The 27,201-nt window shown below is 39.3% G+C and overlaps 1 protein-coding gene across 1 annotated transcript in view; it reads right to left on the bottom strand.

Moving 5' to 3' along the window:
* GTF2F2 (general transcription factor IIF subunit 2) overlaps positions 1 to 26,106 on the bottom strand; it is a 133,270-nt gene extending 107,164 nt beyond the window's left edge. The window contains exons 1-4 of the mRNA XM_069467232.1: positions 25,865 to 26,106; positions 15,097 to 15,170; positions 7,526 to 7,544; positions 6,044 to 6,188 (exon numbers count right to left, since the gene is read on the bottom strand). Of these exons, the coding sequence (XP_069323333.1) occupies positions 6,044 to 6,188; positions 7,526 to 7,544; positions 15,097 to 15,170; positions 25,865 to 25,930 (304 nt within the window). The 5' untranslated portion in view covers positions 25,931 to 26,106. The remainder of the gene's footprint in view (positions 1 to 6,043; positions 6,189 to 7,525; positions 7,545 to 15,096; positions 15,171 to 25,864) is intronic.
* Positions 26,107 to 27,201: the final 1,095 nt, after the last annotated feature.

Below are 27,201 nucleotides of genomic sequence, written 5' to 3'. Positions count from 1 at the left end.
TATATTCTAAGATGTGTGTTGATATATGTTACCAAATTCAAGATTGAAAGTAAATAAGGCAGGCCACCACCAATTATCTCAGCTGCTACTTTATCTGGAGACTACATCTAATGATAATTTGTACAGTGGTTAACCAAGTGTCACTGAATATAGTACCAAACTAATCTGATTAGTCAAGAGAAAGTAAAAAAATCATCTGTGCCAAAATAAAAATATAATGAACAAAAAACAAAGTGAGGAACAGAGGGATTTAATATTCAATGCTACACCTCAAACGTCGCAGGAAAAATACTCTGAAGGGAAAATGTTTGAAGGGAGAAGAGCCATCCTGTAAGTCACTAACAAGCTATGTCACTTAAGAACCATTCTAAAAAGTGTCTTTAGAGTATCAGTAATTCTTAGAAAGAAAGAAATAATTTCAACACATTTGCTTTAGCAAACCCAACCATTCTGTGCTCAATCCTGTACCATTGATGTGCTCAATGCTACACTGGGCACCATGGAGATAAGCATGAGACATAATCCCCTGCTCACAAGGTTTAATTACGGGACAAAATGAGTAATATAAACTTAACCGCCACACAAGTCTACATTAAGAAAGAATGAACAAAGGCTAGATCAGTAAAGGGAAGGATGATTATGACTATAAAAGACAAATCCCTCGCAGAGGAAAAAAGGTAAGGGATTCCAGCAGATGGCACTGGAAGAGGGCTGGAGATGATAGGTAGTGTTTGCAGAGGACTCCTTTGGATTAAGTGGTATCCAGAAACGTGTATGTATGATTTCTGCTACAGAAATGACCAAATGAGGCAATTGACTGAATGTGAGAACAAGAGAAGGCTAAGAATTATAATAGAAGACAATAGAAGACATCTGAAGACAAAAGAAGAATCCTGTATCACTGACAGAAATATGGATATAGGGAGAATAAAGAATAGAGAAATGAATTTGATTTTCTATCTTCTGGGTTTCAGGTGACAAGAAATCCAAGTGGCCTGCCTGTTAAGACAACTAAAGATATGGGACTGGACATCAGGTGAGAGACTAGACCTTTGTCATTGCTACCACTCTGATCCAAGCCTTTGTCACCTGTCCTCTGGATTACTGTAACAGTCTCCTGCTTCCACTCGACTCCCATGGTCTCTTCTCAACCTACCAGTCGGTGAGCCTTTAAAATGTAAATCAGATTATATCACTATTCTGCTCAGAACTCTCCAGCAACTTCCCATTTCACTAACAGTAAAATCCAAATCCTCACCACGCTTTACAAATCCCTATATGATCTGCCACTGTCAACCCCCTTCCTCTCTGCCTAATAGCCTGCTACGCCTCCCCTGCTCATCTCTACTCCACCCACACCAACCTCCTTGCTCAACCTTAGGGCGTTAGGAACTACAGTTCTCTCTCTGCCTTGAAAACACCTGGTTGGCTAACCAACTCCACATGGCTAACTCTTTTGTCTCCTTCGAGATTATTCAAATTCCGCTTCTCAATGAGGTCTCATCCTGACCAAACTATTTTAAATTCCAAGCCCCCCTCTCAAGCTAATACTCCTGATCCCACTTCTCACTTGTTTCCCAGAAAATGTATCACTTTCTAGCCAGCAATATAATTTACTTATGTTTATTGTTTGTTGCTGTCTCCTTTTACTATTAAATAAAATGAAAGCACCACAAGGGCTGAGCTTTTGCTCACTAAAGTATCCCAAGCCTAAAAGAGGACCTGCAAAAAGTAGGCACAAGTATTAATTTACTGAATTAATGAACTGCTACAAAGGGATCAAAGATAATCAAAAATGAAAGCAAAAAAGTCACTGTGTTTCTGTATCAGCTCTAACCCTGCCCATTTCCTCCAACATTTGCTACCTCAGTAATGGTCTCACTGTCCATTCTGATGCTCAAGGCAAAAGAAGCCTGGAAACCACTCTAGACTTCTCACTCTTCCAATTTCCCCACAGCCTATTCAACACCAAAAGCTGTCAAAATTACCTCTATCATCTGTAGAACACAACCTCTTTTTTCCACTCCCACCGTACCAATCCAAACTTTTTTCATCTCTAAACTACTAGACTATGAAGTCCACAACTGAGCTTTTCCACTTTGATCTAACCAGGACTATTTAACAGACTTTTAGATAGATATGACAAAGTGGGATAGGTAGGAAAATGCAAAGTAAAGAAGAATAGGATACCTGAAGGCTAGAAAAAGAAATTTTATCTTCGCCTTCTCTCCTCCTCCTACTCATGCACTTATTTACATACTTCAAGGTCCAGCTCAAGTATTATCTCCACTTATGAAGCCTTTCCCAGTTCTTTCAGGCAAAGCATACACTCTATTTTTTCCTCTTTGTACATACCTGCATTAGAACACTTACTGTAGCAATTATTTATTCACATAATGGCTGCCCACAGGACAGGAGTCTAGTCTTATTCTAGCACAGTGTCTAGCACCAAAAATATCTGTTGAATGGATGAATGAAGACTTTTGTCTAGAATTGGCAGTTATAAAGAAGTCTAAATTTGAATAAAAGCAGGAATGCCAAAGGAAAAAAATAGAAATTATCTATATAGTTACCAATAAATAGTACATAAAAATACTAAACTGAAGACCCAAGTGGGGAAAAACATGAAACACACGAGGCATTTCCACAGAGATAAGAGTAATAGATGATAGAAATCCCCATGAATGCACTTAACAGAGAAATAGATTGTTCAGAATTTCACAGAGAAAAGCAAAGGTGGAAGAAGGGCTAACCCAAAACAGCCACTAAAAATAAAACTTATTCTCTCAAATCAGAATACTCAACTAGAAGCAAATTAATTGAGTTCATAAAATGATAATGATATGTAGATTATTTTAATTAAGGGGAAGTACTGTATAACTGATTACCAGTCTGCTCTAATTCAATCTCCCCAAAAGATACCCAAACACGTAGAATTCAGACCTTAGAAAAATGGGCTCTAAGGGGGCCTCTCAAAAACCAGCAAAATTACATTAACAAAAGGAATGAAGTTATTAAAAAACAGCAAAATTACATTAACAGAAGGAATAAAGTTATTAAAACTAAAACTCTTAACATACTGAATTCAAATGTGGTTTTAATTTTTTTTAAATAAAACTACATTTTATAGACCTGTGTACTATTAAAAAGAAATGAAGGCCAGGCAGGGTGGCTCATGCTTGTCATCTGAGCACTTTGGGAGGCTGAGGCAAGAGGATCTCTGGAGGCCAGGATTTTGAGACCAACCCCCGCTAATTTTTTAAAAAATTGTTAGTATCTGGGCATGGTGGCTCACGCCTGTAGTCCCAGCTACTAAGAGGATAAGGCAGAGGGATAACTTGAGCCCAGGAATTCAAGGTTACAGTGAGCTATGATCACATCACTACACTCCCACCTGGGTGACAGAGCAAGATCCTGTCTCTTACGATAAGTAAATAAATAAACAAAAAAAAGAAAGAGCTTAGAAAAGCAAGTTTTTATAAGTAGGTACAGTTCTATGTTTGAGAGAAAATATAAAAATATTCAAAATAATACCTACTTCATTTATATTTCAATATAAAATAAACAGCTTACTGACTATAAAATGGCCTAGTCACTTATTATGCTTTGGCAGGTTTGTGACCAACCAAGGTAACATTAGAGTAGTGTTCTGTAGCTTTTGTTTCATGGATCCCTGAGTCACCAATGAAAGCTATGGTCCTGTACCATAGAAAAACCATGCATACATACAACATACATCCAGCATTTTAAATACGTCATTACAATCTAGAGGCCCTGCTAGATAGATGACTTCCTGGAGATCCAAGGAACCTACTTGTACAACTGCTGCTTTAATGGTTAGAAATAGCAAATACATAAGACTCCTTAGAGAAGGAGATAAACTATTAACAACTCTAGAGCGTTTTTTCTCAGTCATCCAAGCAATCAAGAAACATTTAATACAAAAATCTCTACTGGCTGAATTTTATCAAGTGATATACACCCATATTGAGCTAAAATGCACGTGCATGCCTTAAAATAAACTTGAAACCTAAAGTGTTTAAAAATAAGATGTAATATTAATAGAAATAATAACAGCTAATCATTGAGTATTCACTTTGTACCAAGCATTAAGTGTTTTAAATATATTCATATTTATATAAAAATGTAAATAATTATCCTCATTTCACAAATGAGGAAATTAAAGCACAGAAAGGTGCAAAGAGAGTCAAGGGACAATGACACAAAACAGAAATGATTAATGAGGTCAAGAGCAAAAAATTCCATTATAGTTTACACCACCTAAAAGCAACTTAGACCCGCATTTGTACTATCACAGCTCTACAAAGCAAGAACATACCGTCCAAATTACAGAATGATGGCAATCTTGATCCTTTTCCATATCCCTGCGAAAATAATCCTTATAAAACCAGATTCACCATGGAGTACGCTGTAACCAAAAATGGGAACATGGAATGTTCAAAAAGCGCACAACCCTAAAGGACTTAAAAGACGCAAAATGGAAGATTTTGAGGCTAACAAATGTTAGCTTTCTAAATCACTGTCTTTGTATAAGTACCAGCAATAAATCATGCTTTGGAAAAATTAGTCACTTAAGATATAAAAAATCTGAAATAGGATACCTTTTTCTACAAAAAAAGTTTCAAGTTCAAACGTTTATCAAGGCTGTGCCTTCTTGGTAATGACCTTGGTGCCATGTCTCTCTCACTCCAGGGACAATCACAAAAGTAGAGAAAACATCACAGGTTCAGCAGGTGTTATTAGATCTCACCAATCAAATGACAAATTTCAGATTCCTTGCATATGCCCCTACACTATGTCCTCAACAATATTGCATACAATAAATATTTGTTGAAGGGTTGAATCTTCTTCAGCATAAAATGGATGTGTTGAAGATATTGTTATTTTAACATTTTTCTACCTCCTATAACACTACACTACATATTATTATAGCATCAAATAATGCAGTAAAACCAATCCTATCTTAAACTACATGATCAAAAAGTTATATTAAATAATTTACCATTTTGTTAAGTCTACATCCAAGGGAAAAAAAGGACTAATTTTTTAGATTAGTTTATGTAGCTATTGGATCCAAGACACCATAACAAATTTATCTGAGGATATTCCTTTTTTAAAACAACAATGCTCTTAACATACTATAATTGCTTACAGCTTTCTTTGAAATGTTTGACGAGATACAACAAAATCGACTTCTTCCTTCATATGACCAATAAACTTTTTGAATTAGATATGAGAAAATTAGCTCCATTAAGAGGCAGCCTGTTGCTTTAACAGTAAATATTCTAAATTCAGTGAAAGATAAAAATCAAGAAACAAGGAAAAGAAACATATACTCATGCTGAGTGTATGCCACAAAAAGGTCCCCCTGTATTTAATTCAAAGATGGAAATACTTGCTCTGATTTATTGAACTGTTAAAATATCTCATTGCAAACACACACAATTTAAAAATTATATACCGATATCCGAGTCACGGCACCAAAAAAAAAAAAAAAGAATTAAAAATTATACACAGAACTTCTTGGAAGTGGATATCAATTAGAAGTTAATCTTTATGAAACAAAAAGGCCGCTTGGTATACAAAGCACAGAAGAGCAAAAATTCAGACTAAAATATTCCCTAATATTAAGCAGTATTTTTTAAAGTACAACTTATACTTACTGAGTATCATCAATTTATGAAAACAAGCAAGAATGACCTTATCTTGGCAAAACTCAGAATACTGTTTCTTCAACATCTTAGAAGGCAGCTTGATACACCACATTTTTCCATCTGCTTTGTTCTTTCTATATCTTCATACAGCAAATGGAAATTAAACCCTTCTCAAGTAATGGCCAAAATTTCATGAATCACAAGGAAATACAAAGAGCAAAGCATGATATGAGTGACAGAGGGAGACAAAATGAAAGATGTAACAGCCTTGGTATTGACCTTAAAAAAGCAAACAGGAGTGTATATTGAGATAGAAAATCTATATAACAGGTACACGAATCAGATTAAATAATTCCATTCTCACTTACCTGATGAGCTCTCAGTAAATACTGTTAATGTCTGTCCTCCAACACTTTGCAAGACAAATGGATGTTCTCTAGGTGTGCTGACTGAAGCTGGTTTTCCACCAATATCATGAATATTTGCAAGATCCTCATTCAAAGTAAATGACACCTAATAAACACATTAACCAGAGCGTATTACAAAAGACCTTTTGTATTCAAAGTAACTGCAAAGAAATTCTGATTATAAATCAAATACTTTTTTAAAAAATGTGAGCCATTCCCAGTTATTTTATTATAAAAATCCTTAATACTCAGTTATAAAAAGAGAATCTAAGCTGTGTGACACAGGCCTATAATCCCAGCTATCAGGAGGCTAAGGCAAAAGGACTGCTTGAGACCAGGAGTTCGAGGCTGCAGTGTGCTGTGATCGTGCCTATGAATAGTCACTGCACACCAGCCTGTGCAACATAGCAAGACCCTGTCTCTTAAAAAAAAAAAAAAAGAAAGAAAGACTCTATTCCCAACTGTCAGAATAATGGGGTTAATCTAACATTATAAAGAAGGACAGCTTTCAAATATCTTCTCTGGTCTGTAGCTGAAGAATTCTTTCCAAAACAGGAATAAAAGTATTTTTTCCCAAGGTCTCTGAGGTCAAGGGATCATGTCTTATTATCCTTTTATCCTTAAGATCTAGAAAAGAGCCTGACACATGGAAGGAAAACAATATTTGCTGAATGAGTGACTATTTTAAGAATATTAAGAAAGCAATTGTACCTGAAAGGGGAAAAAAGTGAAAGGAAAGCTTTTTACTCTGAAAAGCTTCAATGCTCTCACAAACAGAGGACATATTTCATTTTTAAGTCTTAATGACTACTCCATGAGTACATAGCATACTGTTTCATTTTTGAATATTTTAACAAACTAAATATTTACAAGGATAACTCAATAATAACGTTTAGAATAAAAAGACATAGTTAAGTGTTCTTTCAAAATGATTTTTATTACATATCAGATCTCCCCAAAAGAAAATCAAATTTTACATTAAAGAGATTTATAAACATAAAATTATTGATCTCCTAACCACAAAGGAAGACCATGAAGTATTTATTAAATATCTCTCTACTATATGATAGATACTATAAATTATGAGCTGGACTCAATGGGTCAAAATATAAAGTTCTCAAAAATCAAATGCCTTTGCCACACTGAAGTAATACTAAAGTAAGTTATTACTAAAGCGTTACTGAAGTCCTACTCAGTTTCATAGTACTGAGACTGAGAGAGGGGATATTTAAGTTAAAGAAGAAAAATGCTGAGAATGAACAACTAGAAAAGAGTCCACTCATTGACAAGGGTGGCATTTACACCTTTATGTGTTCCTCACCATCAGCCACTCATTCAATGTGGAGTTTTCCAAAATGCAAACAACACCCTCTCTTTACTATTGCTAAAGAAAAGTAACATAATCTCTTGTTTTAAGTGAAATTTTCATATAAATAATCTTACCTCAGTCCTTCCTTGATTCCTAAAGGAGAGGAAAGAAAATATTTAAAATTATTTAGATTCCATGTTGTTTTCAAATGCAAGAGCTAAAATAAATAATGCTACTTCATATTTACATAAAATATTACATTTACAGAGATTAATATTTACTCTTGGCTCCCTGCCACTGTCCTATTTGTAATCCTATGGGAAAAATAAACCCACATAATCACTCATGATTATTTTGATATTATGAGTATGTGTTACTTAATGCTATTATAACCTATCCTAATTATATTTTGTCTAAATAATGATCTTATTATGATTATCTTTATTTCCGAGCATTTAGCATTCAGAAGCATGTGAATGCCTATTTAATACCAGATCTATATAGTACTTCAGTAAATTTTAGTATTTATTTTGTCTAGTTGAAGGTTCCATTTACCTAGCAAAGTCTTAAAGACCAAAAGTTATTAATTTTAACAATTCTTAGAGTTATAAGCAATTTTTCTCTATTATAAAAATAACATATGCCCATTATATGTTTTTAATACAGACAAGCAAAAGAGTTTTAAAATAGCCATAATTACATTGTTAAAAATCTTGCTACAATAAATATCCTTCCACACTACTTTCTATATACTGTACTGAATTATGTTTTGAAATATTTTATTTTTTTTTTACAAATGTGGAATCAATGTACACGCATACCCTACATAATAGCCTGATTTTTTAAAACACACATATATTTAATACCTACTATATGCAAAGTACTGAGTGTAAGGTCCCTGTTCCAAACAGCAGAACACATAAAAGGTACATCCTTAACTATTAAATAAGTTTTAATGTTCAATTGAGAGAGTCACAATGTGCCGGGATTGGATAGGAGGACACCATTTCTTTCATTTTAAGAGTTAAGGAATGGTTCAACAAAGAGGTAGCTCTGAGCTGAGCCTTGAAGGGTACTGGAATTGTAATAAACTAAAGGTGGGGAAATACAGTATCAGAAGTAAATAGCTGAGCCTAAAGCCATGGAAGGGTCTGATGAAAAACAAGTGATTAGATTTGGCTGGGAAGGAGAAGCTTTAAAGTAAGGAGTAGTGGGAGATGAACTACAAAGGAAAATTGGGGCTAAATCATAGAAGATCTTGAATATCACAGTACAGAAGTATAGACTTTATGCTTTAGGCAATGGAGATCCACAGGTATTGTCTGAACAAAAGATTAACAAGTACAAAGATGTGCTCCAGGAAACTTGCACCAGAAAATATACAGAGAATGGACAAAAAGTGACCAGAGATACGAAGATCAGTTAGAAAACCATTGTTTCTCCATAACACAAAGTTTACTTCCAACCTGCCTTCATTCAGTTGCTTAGTCAATCACTCACTGTATCATTAAGAATCTACTATACATGCACTACTGTGCTAGGTGTATGGCACAATATGAGCGTGGGTCCTTGTCCTCAAGAGGTCCCAGTTAAATGAAAACAGATACGGCCAATCCATGAACAACTACAAATAAGATAGTTGTATCTTGCCATAATGTCAAAAACTTTATGGCAGAGGTACAACATACTGTCATATTTAATAGAAATGTGGATTAGGGGCCGGGCGCAGTGGCTCAGGCCTGTAATCCTAGCACTCTGGGAGGCCGAGGCGGGTGGATCACTCGAGGTCAGGAGTTCGAGATCAGCCTGAGCAAGAGCGAGACCCTGGCTCTACTAAAAATAGAAAGAAATTATCTGGCCAACTGAAAATATATATAGAAAAAATTAGCTGGGCATGGTGGCGCATGCCTGTAGTCCCAGCTACTCGGGAGGCTGAGGCAGTAGGGTCGCTTAAGCCCAGGAGTTTGAGGTTGCTGTGAGCCAGGCTGACGTCACGGCACTCACTCTAGCCTGGGCAACAAAGCAAGACTCTGTCTCAAAAAAAAAGAAATTTGGATAAGAAAGCCAGGAAAAGATGAACTGAGTGAGGGATGAAGTCAATAACATGGGGGCATTCCAGGCTAAGGGAAAAGCCCAAGTAAAAAATGGAAATGAGAATGTATCTAGCACATTCTTTCTGGCATGAGTGAATGGCAGCCTGGAGTCAGGTGGTAAAGAGTTTCTTAGGACATACTAAGGAGTGCAGAGTCTTAGATTTGTTCACTGTAGGACTTCTCAGTCTTTCATGTATTAAAGTGCAATGCCAGTCTCCTAAGTGTCTAAAAAAGAAATGAGAAAATAATAAGATGTCACATAAAAATATGAATTTTCACCTTCTAAGAATTGAAGATTTGGCAACAGTTGGCCCCCAATTCAGCATGACAACAATCCCCTGAACATGCATTTGGGGCAGGCACTAAATTCACCACGATCCCTTCCCTATCACTCTTGAATCTAGCTTCTAGAGGTATTTAATTCAGCTGCCTTTAAGACAAAGGTGCTGTAGACAAAGCAAAGGAAAGACACAGAAGATATTTCCATAATGTTTACTGGATTGAACTGAGGCTAATGCAAAACACCCACATAAAAAGTAATGAAGGTTTGAACCAGGTAGTGATAGAACTCCAGGAGGTAAATGTTAGAACTGAGAGAAGAGGAAATGATTGCAAGTGGGCAGCATAGGAAAAAGGATGAATTAAAGATCACATTGACATTTCTGAGTAACTAGAAAATCACCGAGATGCAACCTAGGGAACACAGGAGGGGAGAACAACTCCATTTTCACACATATATAATTATAACAGCATCTTAACTGGAATGGTAAGTGATTAATAAGGTCTGGGTGAGTTAATATTCTAGAAAAAAGCTAATCCTTGAAGACAAACTTATTTTAAAAGGATGACATATTCCCTTTCATGATGTGTGAATGTATAAAGTACAGGTGACATTTTCTTATTCTGCATTACAACTATAATACACCCTTTGCTTGATGATCTGTGGTCAAAATTATAAATATCAACTATTGTACAATACAAAAATATCTTCAAAAATTAATGAAGTAAATATGTGACTATCCTTTCACTGAATTTCTCACAATGCTGTACACTTTCTCCTTCACTAGTCTGAGTCCATTTCTTAACACCTCACATCTATAGACTCCAGTTTCATTCCTCTTGCCTTTCAAAATTTTTACTAATCATGTCTTTCCTTTTTCTTACACTTTTTAACTATTAATATTTCTTGGATTTGGCATCATTGGGATCTGACTTTTCACTATCACTGATAGCCAATAAAGCACCCCCTTTACCAGGCTAACAAAACCAACAAAATAGTATTAAGTCTTCAACTGCACTTGGGGGTTTTTGTTGCTTTTGCTTTGTTTTTAATTCCTATTCATATTTCCCCTACCTGAACAATTCAGCCCAAAAACCATTAGGTGAGGCCAAGCAAGGTAGGTTCTGCAGAGTGGGTTGGGTAGGATGGTCATAGCCTGAACGGGGTGAAGAGAATGCCTCCTGGTCAAGTTTGTGTCCTGCAGGTTGCCATAGTTCCAGGGGAAGCTCATGCAGATTAAGGGGTTCCAGCTGGTACCAAACAATACCCTAGAAGTACAGACTCCCAGGAGTCCGCTGGACCAGACTGCCCACGCCTTCCACCTGTAACTCTTCAACACGGGATATGGGAACCTGCAGGCCTCCATGCCCCAATTCAGCTTGAAGCAGCTACAGAAGCACTTCAAAGTAGCACCCTTCACCCCTACTCCCAAAGATTTTCAGGTCCATGTTTCTTGGGGGGTGGAGGGGAATGTTAGGTAGGGACCAGGAGGAAGGGGAAACAAGTGTGAACACAAAGTGAGGGAGATTCGGTAGAGATACTGTTGCCGGCCGATTAGAGGAGGGTAAGAAACCCACCAACCTAAGAGATGGCAGAAACAAACAATCTGGTGCATGGGCATAAATGAGCTGGCACTGACCTAAGGTGAACTACCCCTTATTGGCATAGTAAAAATCACACCCATCCATGCCAGGACAGTTTACAAATGCCATGGCAACCCCCAGAAACTACCTTATAAAGCCAGAAAAGAGGAGGGATGAAATTCCAGGAAACTCTCTACCCCTTTTCTGAAACTTCATGAATAATCCACCCCCAGCTTAGCATATTATTAAGAAAATAGGATAAGAAACCAGACCCCTTTCCAAACTAGGGTTGTCTCCACTCGCAGAGATAGACCTGTCCCCTCTCCAGGACGTTCTGTGCTCAATAAATGCTGTTTAGCTTGCTTGTGTCTGTTTGGCTTGCTCATTTGCTCCGTCAACTTGGTACCAGTAACTATTCTTCAGTACTGGGAACCAAGAACCAGGGAAAAACACACCAAACCCAGAATTCACACCTGACAAAGCCCAATAAGGAAAGGAGGGTGTAAAACAGTGGCTCAGCAAGAAGTGTGTCAGAGCCTAGTGGGTGAGGGCACCCACACAGGACAGCCTGAGGCAGGCTGCTGGACCCTAGGAGGGTAAGGAGGCATTGCTATGGGGTAGAGGGGAAGCCTGCACAGGGTGAGGAGGGTGACCCTGTGAAGGACAGCAAAGGTGGCAGCTCAGTGAGGGGAGCTACAGCCCAAGCAGGGTGAGTAGGGTATTCACACACAAGGTGGGGAAGGGATTGAACAAATAAGAGCAGAGGCCTGAACAAAAAGTAAACATATTAAGGATAACAGGAACCAGGTTTCTCACTTTTAGAAAAGAGGTACAAATATGAAAAGGGAGAAACCTAGAACATTTAAATTGGAACTAAATTGGTATGAATTGATGATTTTCTATATATGTAGATAGAGAAATAAACACAGATGTAAAGAGTGTGTGAGTGTGTGAGTGTGTGCGTGTGTGTGTGTGTGTGTGTGTGTGTACATATACTCCCTATCTCTCTGCTCACTGAGAAGGCCTGGAAGCAGCAATGAGCACTTGGGTTATGAAAATCTTAGTTTCTAAATATCACTCTCCCCTAAATGGAACCAGGGCTCCTTAGAGAAATGGCCAACTTCAGGGCTCAGGGAGAAATGTGTAAGATGAATCTAAAACATCTATGTCAAAAATGATCAACGAATGATAAGGGCATGTTGAAAGGACTTATACCACTGAACTGTGCACTTAAAAATGGTTAACATGGTAAATTTTATGTGTTTTTACAATTTTTTTTTTTTAAAAAAGGTCATGGGAGCCGGCTAGAAGTTCCTACTGGCTAAATTTTTGATAATTGTAACATCATCATAAATGATATGGTAACAAATTGTGATCCATTGAACGAAACTGGAATCCATGAGTTCACACTAAAATAAATGAATAAATTGAAAAACTCAAGGAATAGAATATTTATATAGTCTCAATAGACCACCCCCCAAAATACCTAATAATTACAAAGAGGAAGAGTAACTAGTGAAGAAGCTTAGAAGACACCTCTTAATCAAGTGATCAAACTTAACACCATCCATCAGTAATGGGACAAAATGAAAATATGCAAATTTTGCTAGAATACACTAAGAAACCAGTTTCACCTTTGTCATACTCCTGCTAAAGACGCATAACCCAAATCTAATCATGAAGAAACATCAGACAAATCCAAATTTTATAAAGTAACTGTGTAGTGAATGTCAACAGTATTGACATGTACACATTATAAAAGTAGGCCAGGCGTGGTGGCTCACGCCTGTAATCCCAGCACTCTGGGAGGCCGAAGCCGGAGGATCACTCGAGGTCAGGAGTTCGAGACCAGCCTGAGCAAGAGTGAGACCCCCGTCTCTACTAAAAAATAGAAAGAAATTAGCTGGACAACTAAAAATATATAGACAAAATTAGCTGGGCATGGTGGTGCATGCCTGTAGTCCCAGCTACTCGGGAGGCTGAGGCAGGAGGATTGCTTGAGCCCAGGAGTTTGAGGTTGCTGTGAGCTAGGCTGACGCCACAGCACACTAGTCAGGGCAACACAGCAAGACCCTGTCTCTACAAAAAAATTTTTAAAAATTAGCTGAGCATGGTGGCATACGCCTGTAGTCCCAGCTACTCAGGAGGCTGAGGTAGGAGCATCGCCTGAGCCCAGGAGTTTAAGGTTGCAGTGACCTATGACACCACCACTGCACTCCAGCCCAAGCAACAGAGCTAAGACCCTGTCTCAAAAAAAACTCCTAAAGTCAGCCTGGTGATGCGTGAAGAACACATACACACACATCTGCTAATATTTAGGATGAGCATACAGTTTATTGTCAAAACCAGGACACTATGGAGAGTGAAACAGGGGACACTATTAATAATTGCATAAGAAAACATGTAATCTGGAACTGTTCCAGGTAAACCTCAACGTATACCACCCTATGTGAATTACATGCAACTATGTAAACTAACTGCTTTGAACTAAGGAAGAAAAAGAGCTTGAAATTTTCCACCAGGCAAGGATAAAGAAAAATTGCAGCATACCCATTATTGCTTATTTAGTATGGTATCTTCAATATTTTACTTTAGTGATCAAAGCAGTACTTGAGGGTTTCTCTGAACCTTAGTTCCTTTTACTCTATCTGCCATAACAGTTTCCCCCTATCCCACACCAAAAGAAAAGATTTTACATTCCTCAACCAGGTATTTTCTTTACACAGAGGTTTTCAGGAATGAAATATTCCCTTCCCATGGTAGAGGAAGGAGAACATTTGAGTGCAAAGCATTTTAACAAACTCTAAGCCGTATCATTTATTTTATAAATACCCTATGGGTTGGGAAAGCATTAGTGTCCACATTTTACAAACAAGAGGTTTAAGGCCCAAAGCTGAACAACTATCAACAGCCATTTAGGATGAGAATCCTGATCTTAGTGCCAGTGAAGGAACCCCACAATATCACGGGGCTCATGATCTAAGTACTTTCTCCTCCAGCCTGCCTTTCTTCAGTGACATACATTTCTGAGGTTTTATCTTGGTGGTAGCTCCCATTTCAGTAAAACCTAATATAAACGTTGAGGTAACAAATAGCCCAACTACCCTGATTTAATCATTACACTTATATAAGGACATCAAAATATCACATGTACCTCCAAAATATGTACAACTAAGATATATCAATCAATCAATAAAAGGATGAATAGATAGAAAGAATGAAACGTACCACCTCTGGCTGACACTAGGTGAGCTTTAGAGGCTTTCCTTTCTAACAAGGCCACTTCCTCAACCACAAAACTATATTGTTACATCGTTTATTAGATGTTCCCCACCCACTTCCAAAGCCCTATAAATAGATACAGTGGCACAGTGGCAAAATCCTTCTGAAACACTTTCCTTGGTGCATACAGTTATACCCAACCCAAGCACACCTGCTCAGGAAGGTTGGGGGGCTGGGGGGAGGCACTACATACTCTGCTGCTTCACTGCCATTAAATTTTACCAATAAAGTTGATGTTATATTTATACCACCTGTCACCAGGGGTGTGGGTATTTGCATGTGTGTGTGCAAGCACATCTTACAACAGAGCACCTAACCATCTCCTGACAAGCCTTGATGTGTTCATTACTTCCTATTTTCAAGTAAATTCTGTCTGATTGAGAACTATAATCACATTTAAAAGCATCTGTAAAAATTTCAAAAAAAAAAAAGCTTTTAAAAATGTCAATAATATATAAATAACTTACTTGGCAATCCGCAGCTTCCCAACTTCACCCCTTCCAGGGGCCTTAGCCCATTGCTGTGACAAATATTTAGGAACCTAAAAGGAGGTAAAACACTAATAAGACTCTGTTTTAGATGCTAACAGATTTTTTTAAACATAAAATGATACACTGCTTGTATTTTACTTTCCACCTCTAATAACTGATCATTAATTTTATCAAGTTCTCACTATATGTTCTGCACTATAAGGGATACTAAGACACATAAGAAATGTCTTGGCCGGGCGCAGTGGCTCACGCCTGTAATCCTAGCACTCTGGGAGGCTGAGGCGGGTGGATCGCTCGAGGTCAGGAGTTCGAGACCAGCCTGAGCAAGAGCGAGACCCCCCTCTACTAAAAATAGAAAGAAATTATATGGACAACTAAAATATATATATACAAAAAATTAGCCGGGCATGGTGGCGCATGCCTGCAGTCCCAGCTACTCGGGAGGCTGAGGCAGTAGGATCGCTTAAGCCCAGGAGTTTGAGGTTGCTGTGAGCTAGACTGACGCCACGGCACTCACTCTAGCCCGGGCAACAAAGCGAGACTCTGTCTCAAAAAAAAAAAAAAAAAAAAAAGAAATGTCTTTAGCTCTCAAAGAGCTTAAAGTCAATCTTGCTGGTAACACCAAACTAACACAGGTCAAATAACGTAACAATAATAAAGTGTTAATTTATATTCCCAAATAAGTCCAATAAAAGATCAGAAAAGAGAAGGGATATCAGAGAAGGTTTCTCAGAAGAGGATAACACTCTCACTAGTGTTAATATTATTTAGAGACACCGCTGGGTTTAAGATGATTTCAAAAGCCAAGTTTTATTATGTATAAGACTGCAACTACTATTAATGAAGGAGCTACTAAAATAAAAGGAATATTAAATGTAAGAGCTAACATTTTTATAGTACTACTTTTCTGACAGTGTTGTAAGCATTTTATTTATATAGATTAACACATTTAATCTTCACATCTCTATGAAACAGGTGCTATTAATTACCCCCAGTTTACAGATGATGAACATGCGGCACCCAGGGCTTATATAATTTATGCAAGGTTATATAATTAGTAAAGATGGTGCCAGGATTCAAACCCAGGTAGTCTGGCGCCAGGGTCTGTGTTCTTAACCAATACACTATGTCGGGTCTGTAACTGGATACATGCAATCCGAAAATTTTTAATTTTCAAAAAACAAAGGGAATAATATATGATGAATTCTCACTATGTACCTTATCTCATTTCTTCTAAGAAGTAGTTTGGACTCCAGAAACAGTACATATCATACCTTTAAGGTTATCCTATTAAGAGGAGTAAATGAAATACTACATATGAAGTATGAAACATAATGCCTTACACAAAAGAAAGTACTCAATGAGTGTTAAGTGCCATTATCATCTCTCACAGTAATCTTGGAATGAGAAATGAATGCATAACTGAGTCAGAGACAGTTGCCAAGGAAAAGGAAAGAAAAAAATTCTACTTAGCAAGATTTCATGTGCAAACCCCCCCCCCCCACTTAACTATTAGTCAAATAAGTTGCAATACTTTAGTGCAGTAAAAATTCAGGAATAGAAGGGTCAAAAGAATACCATAATAGGATTTATTCAATTATGTGTGCATTTTTCACACTAAAACTTACTGAACAACTACTATGTGTCCAGCAATATGCTGGAGACTGTGAAAACAGGAAGGGAGCCAAGAATGTCAGGTACTATGCTAGACATTTTACATCCATTATCCATTTAATCCATCCAACCATCCTGGAAAATCACTATGATTCTCCTCATTCTACAGATAAGAAAACTGAGGCTCAGAGGGTTGAAATAACATAATTAGCTAGTGTCAGACACAATTCTTGACTCCACGTTGGTCTTTTGTTCTCTTTGCTACACCCTACTGCCTCTGGTGAGAGTACACATGCTAAACAACATGTGAAAGATCAAATGGAAAGAGGGTTTTGAAGATTCCACATCTTCAAATTTCATCCAAATAAGCTTAGATTTGGTAAACTCCTTACAGTAACCCTATCTACCCATTAAGTCTCCTTTGATTATGTGTGACAGAAAACCCGCTTAAGAGGATTTATTTACCCAAATAACTAAAACTTTCAGAGATAGCTTTAAAGCGGCTTGATTCAGAGCTCAAATGATGTCATCAGAACGCTTTCACCATTTCTTATCTATTCTTTCTCCCATGTTGATTCAATTCTCTGACAGATTTCCCCCGCGTGTAGCCAGATGAAGCAGCACCCGGAGAGCAAGAGTCTCCTCCCCAAAAGTCTCTGGAAAAAATTTGTCTCGCACAGCACTAACTGGGGCAGGTGCCTTTCCTTGTATCTCCGTGCCCAGAGAGGAGATATTTTCACGGGCCAGCCTGAGTCAGTGACATTTTGGGGGAAATGTGGTCAGCACCACTAAAATCACATAGGCTGGAAAGGAGGAGCAGTAGTTTCCACAAGTTAAATCAAGGTGCTGTTACAACATCAGAATAAGTAGATGCTGGTTAGTCAAAGAAGCAAATGACTACAACATTACCTGTTAGACACCCCACAGGGGTGGAAACCTGCAGCCTCACGGCCACATGTGGCCCTCTAGATCCCCAAGTGTGGCCCCTCAACCGAGTCCAGGACCTTCTCGTTATCAACAACAGTATCCCTTCCATAATCTGTATTTCAACCAACCATTCTCATGACCATCCCCTACCTTCCTAGCTCTGTCCTCAGTACTTCCACTACAATTCTACCCCTTCGATTCACTGGCTCTAATTAACATATTCTCACTGTCCCCCATCTGCTATGTCCTCACTTCCCTCTTTAATGAAACCAGATTTCATGGTCCATCATTATAATCATTCCCCCCATCTCCCTTGACCATACTGGCCTGGGGGAACCTTAATCTTGATTAAAGGCAATCTCTACTTCATATCAATTTATTTACCTATTTATTATTTTATTTTATTGTGTTATTCCTCCTCTCCTCACACTTGTGCCTGAGCAGCTGAAGAAAAACTCACAATCATAACTGGTCTCACTTTAAATACACGGCTACAAACATCAAGTAAGCCCTTCCTGATGCCTGGCAAGTGAACTACATCTCCCCACTCCCTCACTCCAGATGATTCAAATGTTCTCTTCACTTCTCAAACCTACAACACCTCTTCCTTCCTCCTCCCTCTGTGACCTGCCTCTTCCACTGAGAAAAGGCAAACAATCAAAAGAGAACTTCGAAATCTGCCACTTAGTCACAGTCGGATCCTTTTATTCTGCTTTCCCCTTAAAACAATCGTGAACTATGGCCAGTCCCTCCTCCACTTGTGCACTGAATTTCTTTCCCTGTTATATAATTAAGGACATCTTTCCTTCAATTCTATCCTTTCTCTCTTCTATCAACCCTTTTCTACTTAATCAATCCCATCAGAATAGTAACAATAATGATAATAATAGCAGCTAACACAAAGTGCCCACTAAATGTGGCCGGAAGACTCTAAGATGGCCCCCAACAAGCTCCACCTGCTGATATCATCCCCATCATCCACCTGCCTATGTAATCCCTTCTCCTTAAGTAAGAGCAGGACCTGTGATTCGTGGCAAAGGTCACGGAATGTCACGTCTCTGATTAGGTTACATAAGTTTGTGATCTCCATCTTGTTTCTCTCATTGTTTCTTCAGTTTACACACTTTGATGAAGCAAGCTGACATGCTAAGCTAGGAACTTAGACTCTCAGTCCAACAACGCTGCAGGAACTGAGTTCTGACAACCACCACCTGGGCCTCCCCAGTCAAGACTTCAGATGAGAATCCATCTCTGGCTGACACCTGGACTACAGCTTGTGAGAGACTCTGAAGCAGGAGAGCCAACAAGCCGTGCCAGGAGTCCCAGCCCACAGCAACTGGGAAGTAATAAATGTGTGTTGTTTTAAGCTACTAAGTCTGTGGTAATAAGTTATATAGCAATAGATAGCTAATACATTAAGCAACAAGCATTCTTCTAAATGCTTGAAATATATTAACCATTTAATCCTCACACAATTCTATCACTACTTGCTCCACTTTACAAGTGAGGAAACTGAGGCACGAAGAGGTTTATTAATTTGCTCAAGATCAAGTACCCAGGAAGGGCAGACTCTCTAATCCTTTCCACTCACCACCCCATTTCGCCACCTCTCTTTAGAGCAAAACTCCTTGAGAGAGTTCTCTACATTTACTCCTCTGCCACTTTGCTTTAAGGCCCTCCTCCCTACCACGCCACTGAAACTGACCACAGGGTTACTAAAGATCTCCGTATTGCCGAGTCAATGTTTAGTCCTCATCTTACACACCTATCAACAATATTTGAGAACGAACTATTTCCTCCTCCAAACACTTTCTTTGCTTGGCTTCTGAGTCACCACATTCTCTTGATTTTCTTTCTACCTCTCCGAACTCTCCTTTTTGGTCTCCACATCTAGATTCTTATCTTCCTGGCCTCTTAACTCCAGCAGGCCCTGGATTCAGTCCTCAGATCTCTCCTCTTCTCTATATACACATTCAATCTTATATAATCGTCTCATAGCTTTAAATACCATCTGTATAATGACAATTCCCAAATTTATAACAAGCCCAGGCTCTCCCCCAAAGTCTCAACTTATATATCCAACTGCCCACTCAAACTCTCCGTATGAATATTCAGTAAGCATTTCGCCTTAAACTCTCCACACTAGAACTCATTTCTCCCTTACGAACCTGCTGCTGCTCCTGAAATTTTCCATCTCAGTAAAAGGCAACTCCATTTTCCCAAACAGGGTGAAATCTTGGAGTCATCCTGAATATCTCCTTTTTATATACAATCAACTAACATATCTTGTCAATAACATCTTCAAATTATATCTGGACTCCAGCTCCTTCTCACCAATTCCAGAGTTACTATCCTAGTCCAAGTCATCATCATCTCTTAGTCACCATGCCATACTGCCTTTCTACAGCTACTGGCTTCCCATCTCACTCAGAATAAAAATCCTACAATGATGTCTAGATGATCCAGTCCCTGCTATCCCATGGCCTCAGCCCCTACCACTTCCCTCTCATTTTACTCAAACCACATAGACCTGTGAACACTCCCAGCACTGTCCCATCTATAGGCCCATTTGCTGTTATTTCTGTCTGGAAGACCCTTCCCACAGATATCTGCATAAATTCCATTCAGTCGCTGCTCAAGGACCACCTTATCAGTGAGGTCCTTTCCCACCCTATTTAAAATATTATCACCAGTTACTTTCTAGATCCCTTACCTTGCTTTATTTTTCTTCGGAGCAGTCACCACCTGTTATGTTTGTATTTGTTTTTTATCTGTTCTCCTTCTCCATTAGAATGTAACCCACACAGCCAGAGCTTGCTCAGATTTCCCAAGACCAGAGAAAATTACAGATAATAACTCAAGCACTATTTCCTCAAGGAAACCTCCCTTGACTCCCTAGGTTAGGTCAAGTCCATTTTTATTCACATTCACAGAACAGTATTCCTTACTTCAGGATCCTCCTTTGTTTGTAATTGTTTGCATTAGGACTAAAACTTGACTGATCTCTGTCTCCTACAGTAGGCTATAAACCTTAGTTTATGGATCATGTCTGTTCTGTTCACTGTGACACACTCAGAGCCTACCACAATGACTGCCAAGCACTGAAAACTTGTTGGATGAATCAATCTGCCCATCCATTCACTCAAGCTAGACAGAATAATAATGTTAACCATGCCTTTAAAGCCAAGAGACTAAGGTAACATGAACAGACATTACTCCCCTAACTAAGCTTCTTTGCCAACTTTGCTTGACCAAATACCTAGCTGTCCAACTACTTACTGTCTAAAGCCCTTTTCTCTTTCTCCCAGAGTACAAGCAAATAAAGGGCACTAAAGTGGACAGTATGATGTGACACTCACCTTTCCCCATTAGGATTAAAGGCTTTATTTCCCCCAGCTGCTGGGAATGTGGCCAGCAGAGAGCCCTCAGCAGTTAGCTCTCTTTTGAAACTGCCACCACTGAAAAGAGACCTCTTGCCCAAAGTCATGCTCTCATCCCGGGGCAAACCACATCTAATGATTGGCTGTCACAGCATATACCTTGCCCTAACTCAGAGCAACTCTGTAGGGCTCCCGGTGAAATCATCCTTGACTTTCAAAGAGACTATATCACACCTTCTACACAATCCTGTTTAAATCCTTTTCTTTTCATAGGTGCTGATCCCAAGAGCACTCCCTAATAAACCTCTGCACGCTAATCTCCATCTCAGAATCAACTGTCCAGGGAGCACAATCTATGACAGGAACCATTTACTCCCATGTTTTCTTTTTTCTTTTTCTTTTTCTTTTTTAAGAGACAAGGTCTCAATCTGTCACCCAAACTGGAGTTCAGCGGCTCCATCATAGCTCATCACAACCTCGAACTCCTGGGCTCAAGTGAGTCTCCTGCCCCAGCCTCCCAAGCATATGGGACTACAGGTGTACACCACCATACCCTGCTAATTTTTCTTATTTCTTTGTAGAGACAGGGTCTCGCCATGCTGCTCAGGATGGTCTTGAACTCCCAGCCTCAAGCGATCCTCCCACCCCAGCCTCCCAAAGTGCTAAGATTACAGGTATGAGACACCCACATGTTTTCTTAAAGATACAAAGCTGACAAGACCAAGGACAGAGAAATGACTCTCCAGGGAGACAATCCATTACAGAAACCCGTGGGGGAAAGACATTTTGTTGGCATAAGCTTTGTAGCCAAACAATTTGAATCACTGTTCCATGCTTGGACAAGATAACCTCCCTAACCCTAAATTTTATCATCTTAAAAATGCAGATAATTAGTAACTACACCATAAGTTTGCTTTGTAAAATACTTGGAACATAAATGTAAGTTCCTTGGCTGAGCGTCGTGGCTCACGCCCGTAATCCTAGCACTCTGGGAGGCCGAGAGAGGAGGATCATGTCCAGGAGTGATCAAGACCAGCCTATGCAAGAGCAAGACCCCGTCTCTACTAAAAATAGAAACGAAAATAAGTTAGGCAACTAAAAATAGAAAATATTAGCAAGGCAGCTACTCAGAGACTAAGGCAGGAGGATCACTTGAGCCCAGGAGTTTGAAGTTGCTGTGAGCTAGGCTGATACCATGGCACTCTAGCCTGGGCAACTGAGTGAGACTCTGTCTCAGCAAAAAAAAAAAAAAAAAAAAAAGTAAGTTTCTTTTTCTCCTACTATCTGCAAGGCTTTGGAGTATCACCCATTCCAGTTTCATCCCTCCTAGGTCCATAGCTTTCTCTTTGGCCACCAATGTCCAAGTGCCTGCCCGTCTGTGAAGAAATAAAAGCTAAGCTTGGTGGCATTAGAACTGTTGAATGAAGGATACCACATTCACAGGGGATGATGCCTCTCCCTTCTGTCCTAATTCTCTCTTCCAACAAACATTGGTCAAAATGCTTATAAGAGGAAGGTTGACTGGGCTAGAAACATGTCTTTGTGTTGACTACAAAGCTGTTGGTTAGACCTAGTGCAGCTCTTGTCAATACCCCTGTATTTCCACTCCCCTTCCCAAAAGACTGCATTTCTTATCATTCAGGCCCCAGTATGATATTGATTACTTAAAAAAATCCTACCCCTAATAACCTTGCCAGCTTTAACTCCTCTTCTTCCCCATTGTGTACCTTATCCTCCAGCCAACTATGATTTTTTCCATAAATCTAAATATTAGAAGCTAAACAACAGAACTGTGTTAAATATTTTATATATCATCCCATTTTTTAATGATTGGTGTAGAGTGTATAGCAGCAGTGTGCCTGGTGGGTAACCTAACAGTGGCATAAAATGAACAATACAAACAGGGTAGTGCAAACTATCAGGAACTAGTTGCCTGGCAAGGTAAAAATTGAAGCTAATTATATGTTTTGGCAGGTGACAGCTGTTGTAAAGTGTTAAATCCAGTTATATCTACTATCTCTCAAAACTTGTTTGCATCATCATTCTCTTGCAGATTTAAGATATTCAAAACTCCAGAAATAGCATTTTATTAGGCCAGAACAGTACAGGTCCTGGATATTCTGGTAAACAATCTACTACATTTGATTCTTCATAAACACACTCTATTTCTCCCCACCCCTGCTGGGAAGTTTTTTCTAATTAATCAACTCTATAGGCTCTTCTTAAATGTCACCTTCTCCATGAAATCTTCCCTATTCTGGCCAAACATGGATTTTTTTTCCTGCTCAAAAGTCTCAGAGATCTTATATATACAGCTCTTACTGTATTTATACTGTTCTATACCTGTCTAGTGATGGAATTAATTAAACATGTACAAAATGACCCATAAACTCTGACATACTCTAGGAAGAAACTCACAAATTTTTCAACAAAGATCAGAACTCAAGGTATTATTTATAATGGGAGATAGTAATGTAAAGAGACAAGACCTGAAATCAATGTGTAGTTCCATTCACAAATTCTGATTAGGTAAGAATGAAGATACACTTTCTAAGCAACAAGTTATATTCTAATATCACACAAAGAAAGGTGAAAATGAAATAGACCATCACAATGTGATACACTGCTTCATATAATTTATTCCTATAATTCAAAGATGAAAATCCAAGTATGCTCAAGACACAAGCATGGAAATCACAGTGCAAATGAAACAAGTTCAAATTATCTGACAGGTGTACAAATCAAACCTCATTGCCTACTGGACTCCTTTAGAGCAGAAATAAAAGCTGTCAAATAAAGGGGAAACATGGATAGATTTTAGAACACAGTATTTGCTAGCAATTCTCATCCTCTCTCAGAGATAAGGTCATCAGAGAACAAGAGCTGGAGAGAAAGAGGAACTATCCAACACATCCCCTTCACACCCTGGAAAGACATATTTCCAAGTCTGTTCATTTCTTTGCTACGTAAGATTAGAAAAAGAAATAATGCAAGCCAAGTTGATAAGAGGAAGCAATGAGGTTACAAACAAAAAATAATCAAAACATCACAATTACTTTTTCAAAACAAGAACAAATCATTGGCTTGAGTTCTTTTTCTAAGAGTTGAATTCTTTTCAGTAAAAGTTATCACCAAATCCTGACAACTTTTACTGAAAAAGTTTCCCTAACTCCTTAGGCTTCACTATCACATAACTATGATCCTGTGATAATTTTCTAATTCTGGCTCTGGTTACTCTCCCCTCTAATTTGTACTGCACACTGCCAGATTATTTTTTTCTGCAAGAATCTTTGGCATCCCTGCCTTACTCAAAACCCTCCAAAGGGTTCCTCACTTCTTATAGGCTAAAGTTTGGGACACCTCCATTTCATGATATGACAATCTGAGTATATCGTTCCAAACTTTCTTTACACAGACCTTCTGCTCTAGGCTCTCCTCTGTTTTCCCGGATAGGCTATACCACAATAAAATGCATTTTCAGTCTTGCATTTCTGTTCCACTCCCCATGGTATACTATATCTACTACCCATCTGTATCCTGTAAGGCAAATAATTCTTGAGCATTTACTGTGTTCAAAGCACAAATGCATCATCTCAAGTCCCACCACTTTTCCAAGCTCTTTCCTTCAATCTGCAAGGAGATTTTTTTCCTGAATGACTCTCCTCCATTTAACATATAATTGGAGAGAAAAATGTCCATTTATTCCATCCTTTTAAGTCATACTCACATAGCTATGAGATAGTCAAATGAGTGCCACAGACTAAGGCCAGGGTTGAAGAATGAGAGATCTTGCATTCATTCATGGTATATTTGAATAATTACCATGTGCCAAACACTATTCTGGGTATGACAGGCAAAGATCCTGTTCTTATGGAATGTGATTGTGGGGTAGGGGGAAGAAGGTAACCAACACTGAACATATAAACACAGAATCACTTTACACTCTGACAAGTGCTTTGAAGAATACAATACAGGTTTGATGTGCTAGGAAATGATCATAGGAGAGCTACTTTAGAAAGGTGGGCAGGAAGTACTTTGTAGATTTAATTAACGAGAACTAAACCATGTGATAAAAGTTAAATAAACATAAAGCAACCAAAGGTCCCTATATTTTATTTGAGATTCAAAGACTTTCGTGACCACACTGCGAATGTGCACAAGTCTTATGAAACTTCCCTAAGAGACAACACTCCCCAGTATGAAAAAGTAAAGCACAAATAGTGCCCACTACGGGCTAACCAAGGCTGCTCTCTTTACGTCTAAACATGCATTGATGGTCCGTTTCCTGAGACACAACAGTGCTCTAAAAGAACACTCCAGTTCAGTGACATCTCCTTCCTTGAGTTCAGAGCTCTCAGCTCTTTTGAAAGCTTCATCAAGAACGCTCAAACTAAGAGAGCACTTAACGGTACGCAGGGACGAGCTCTATTATACTTTCCGGCCGAAAAAACTGTACAGAAAGCAACTGAACTGCCTTACACAGACTCATGATCAGAGTCAGTTTCACCAAGAAATTCTTCGGTCTGGGGTAAAATTCATCGCTCAAATCGGGAGACACCGAGACAGGGCCTCAGAAAAGCCCGGTCATGGAGAAAAGACATCTACTTCAGGCAGATTCAGACAATTAATTGGCTGAAAGACACTTTGCGTCCCTAATTTCCGCATCTGCAAAAAGACATAACAATAACTCCGGCGTTCCAAAATATGTGAAGCTCTTACAAGACCGTAAAAGAACTTTAAGAGGCGCACGGAGTGGGATAATCTCAAGTTACTTGAACTACTTCTACTAGGAGAAGCGCAAGTGGGAGCCCAGCGAACATTACCTTGACCAGCCACACTCCCGTGTTCTGTTTGGCGCCGGTCAGGTCGAGTTCTCCGCGCTCGGCCATGGGTCTGTCGCCAGTTGAGGCGTGCGGGCCAGAGCAGCGGCCCCGGGAGCTGGGGTGCTGTGGTCCGAGTGTCCAGAGCAAAGGGCGAGCCGCAAGGGGAGGCCAACCGTGATGAACCGGCGTCGCTCACCTACCAGGATACAGGAAACCTGGGGAAAGAGGAGCACGCCGCTGGGTGCCGGGAACTGCGCCTGCGCACTGCTACCGTCAGTACGGCGCGCTGTTGCGGACAAACTTCCTGTTTCGGCAATTTCTTGTGTGGGCGTGGCTACTGGTAATGGTTGTATGTGAGAGATTAAAACTTAGGGTGGCGTGAGCCAGAGCGTCAGCAATCCATTTAAAAAACAATGTAGCAAGAGTTAAAAAAAAAAAAGTGTCAAAAAGGAAAAATGGGCGGGGCGCGGTGGCTCACACCTGTAATCCTAGTACTCTGGGAGGCTGAGGCGGGAGGATCGCTTTAGGCCAGGAGTTCGAGACCAGCCTGAGCAAGACCGAGACGCCCGGTCTCTACTAAAAATGTAAAGAAATTATCTGGACAACGAAAAATATATATAGAAAAAATTAGCCAGGCATGGTGGTGAGTGCCTGTAGTCCCAGCTACTTGGGAGGCTGAGGCAGGAGGATCTCTTGAGCCCAGGAGTTTGAGGTTGCTGTGAGCTAGGCTGACGCCACGGCACTCTAGCCTGGGCAACAGAGCGAGACTCTGTCTCAATAAAAGGAAAAATGGGGTTCAGAGAGACAAAAGCTGTCAGTATATGCCCAACCCTAGCCAAGGAGAGAGAGACAACATTTGAAGGACATGGCCAGGGTAATAAATTGGCGTTCTTGGCCCAACGTCATTAGCACCAGTGGGCTCTGGGATGGGACTGAGTAGACTGGGTATATTAAAAACGTGAAGTTTCTAGACCTGAAAAGAAAGCGATGTCCTGTCCTGAGCTCTTCTGATTAAGCAAGCAGAGCACATCCCTTCCAGACTCCAAAACACAGACTTCATTGAAGATGTGAACGTGTAACAGACAAGACTGCTTGTTTAACTCCTCTGCTTAAACAGTTTCCTGTTTCTCTTCTTGCCTCTTGAGTAAAGTTCAGTTCTCTCCGCTTCAGTTGGGCCTTCTCAATCTGATCCCTCTCAATCTGATCCCTTTGCATCTCCTGCCACTCTCTCCACCACACACCCAACTCACCAAACCCAGCAGACATCCCTTAACATGCCAGAATCTTCTTCAGTCATTTCAGAGCCTCATGCACACTCGATTCCCTTTTTTCAAATT

This window comes from Eulemur rufifrons, chromosome 4 (genome assembly GCF_041146395.1).
Source record: "Eulemur rufifrons isolate Redbay chromosome 4, OSU_ERuf_1, whole genome shotgun sequence".
In the NCBI taxonomy this organism is placed as follows: domain Eukaryota; kingdom Metazoa; phylum Chordata; class Mammalia; order Primates; family Lemuridae; genus Eulemur; species Eulemur rufifrons.
The sequence above is the reverse complement of the archived record's forward strand: the minus strand, read 5'-3'. Positions and strand labels throughout refer to the sequence as shown.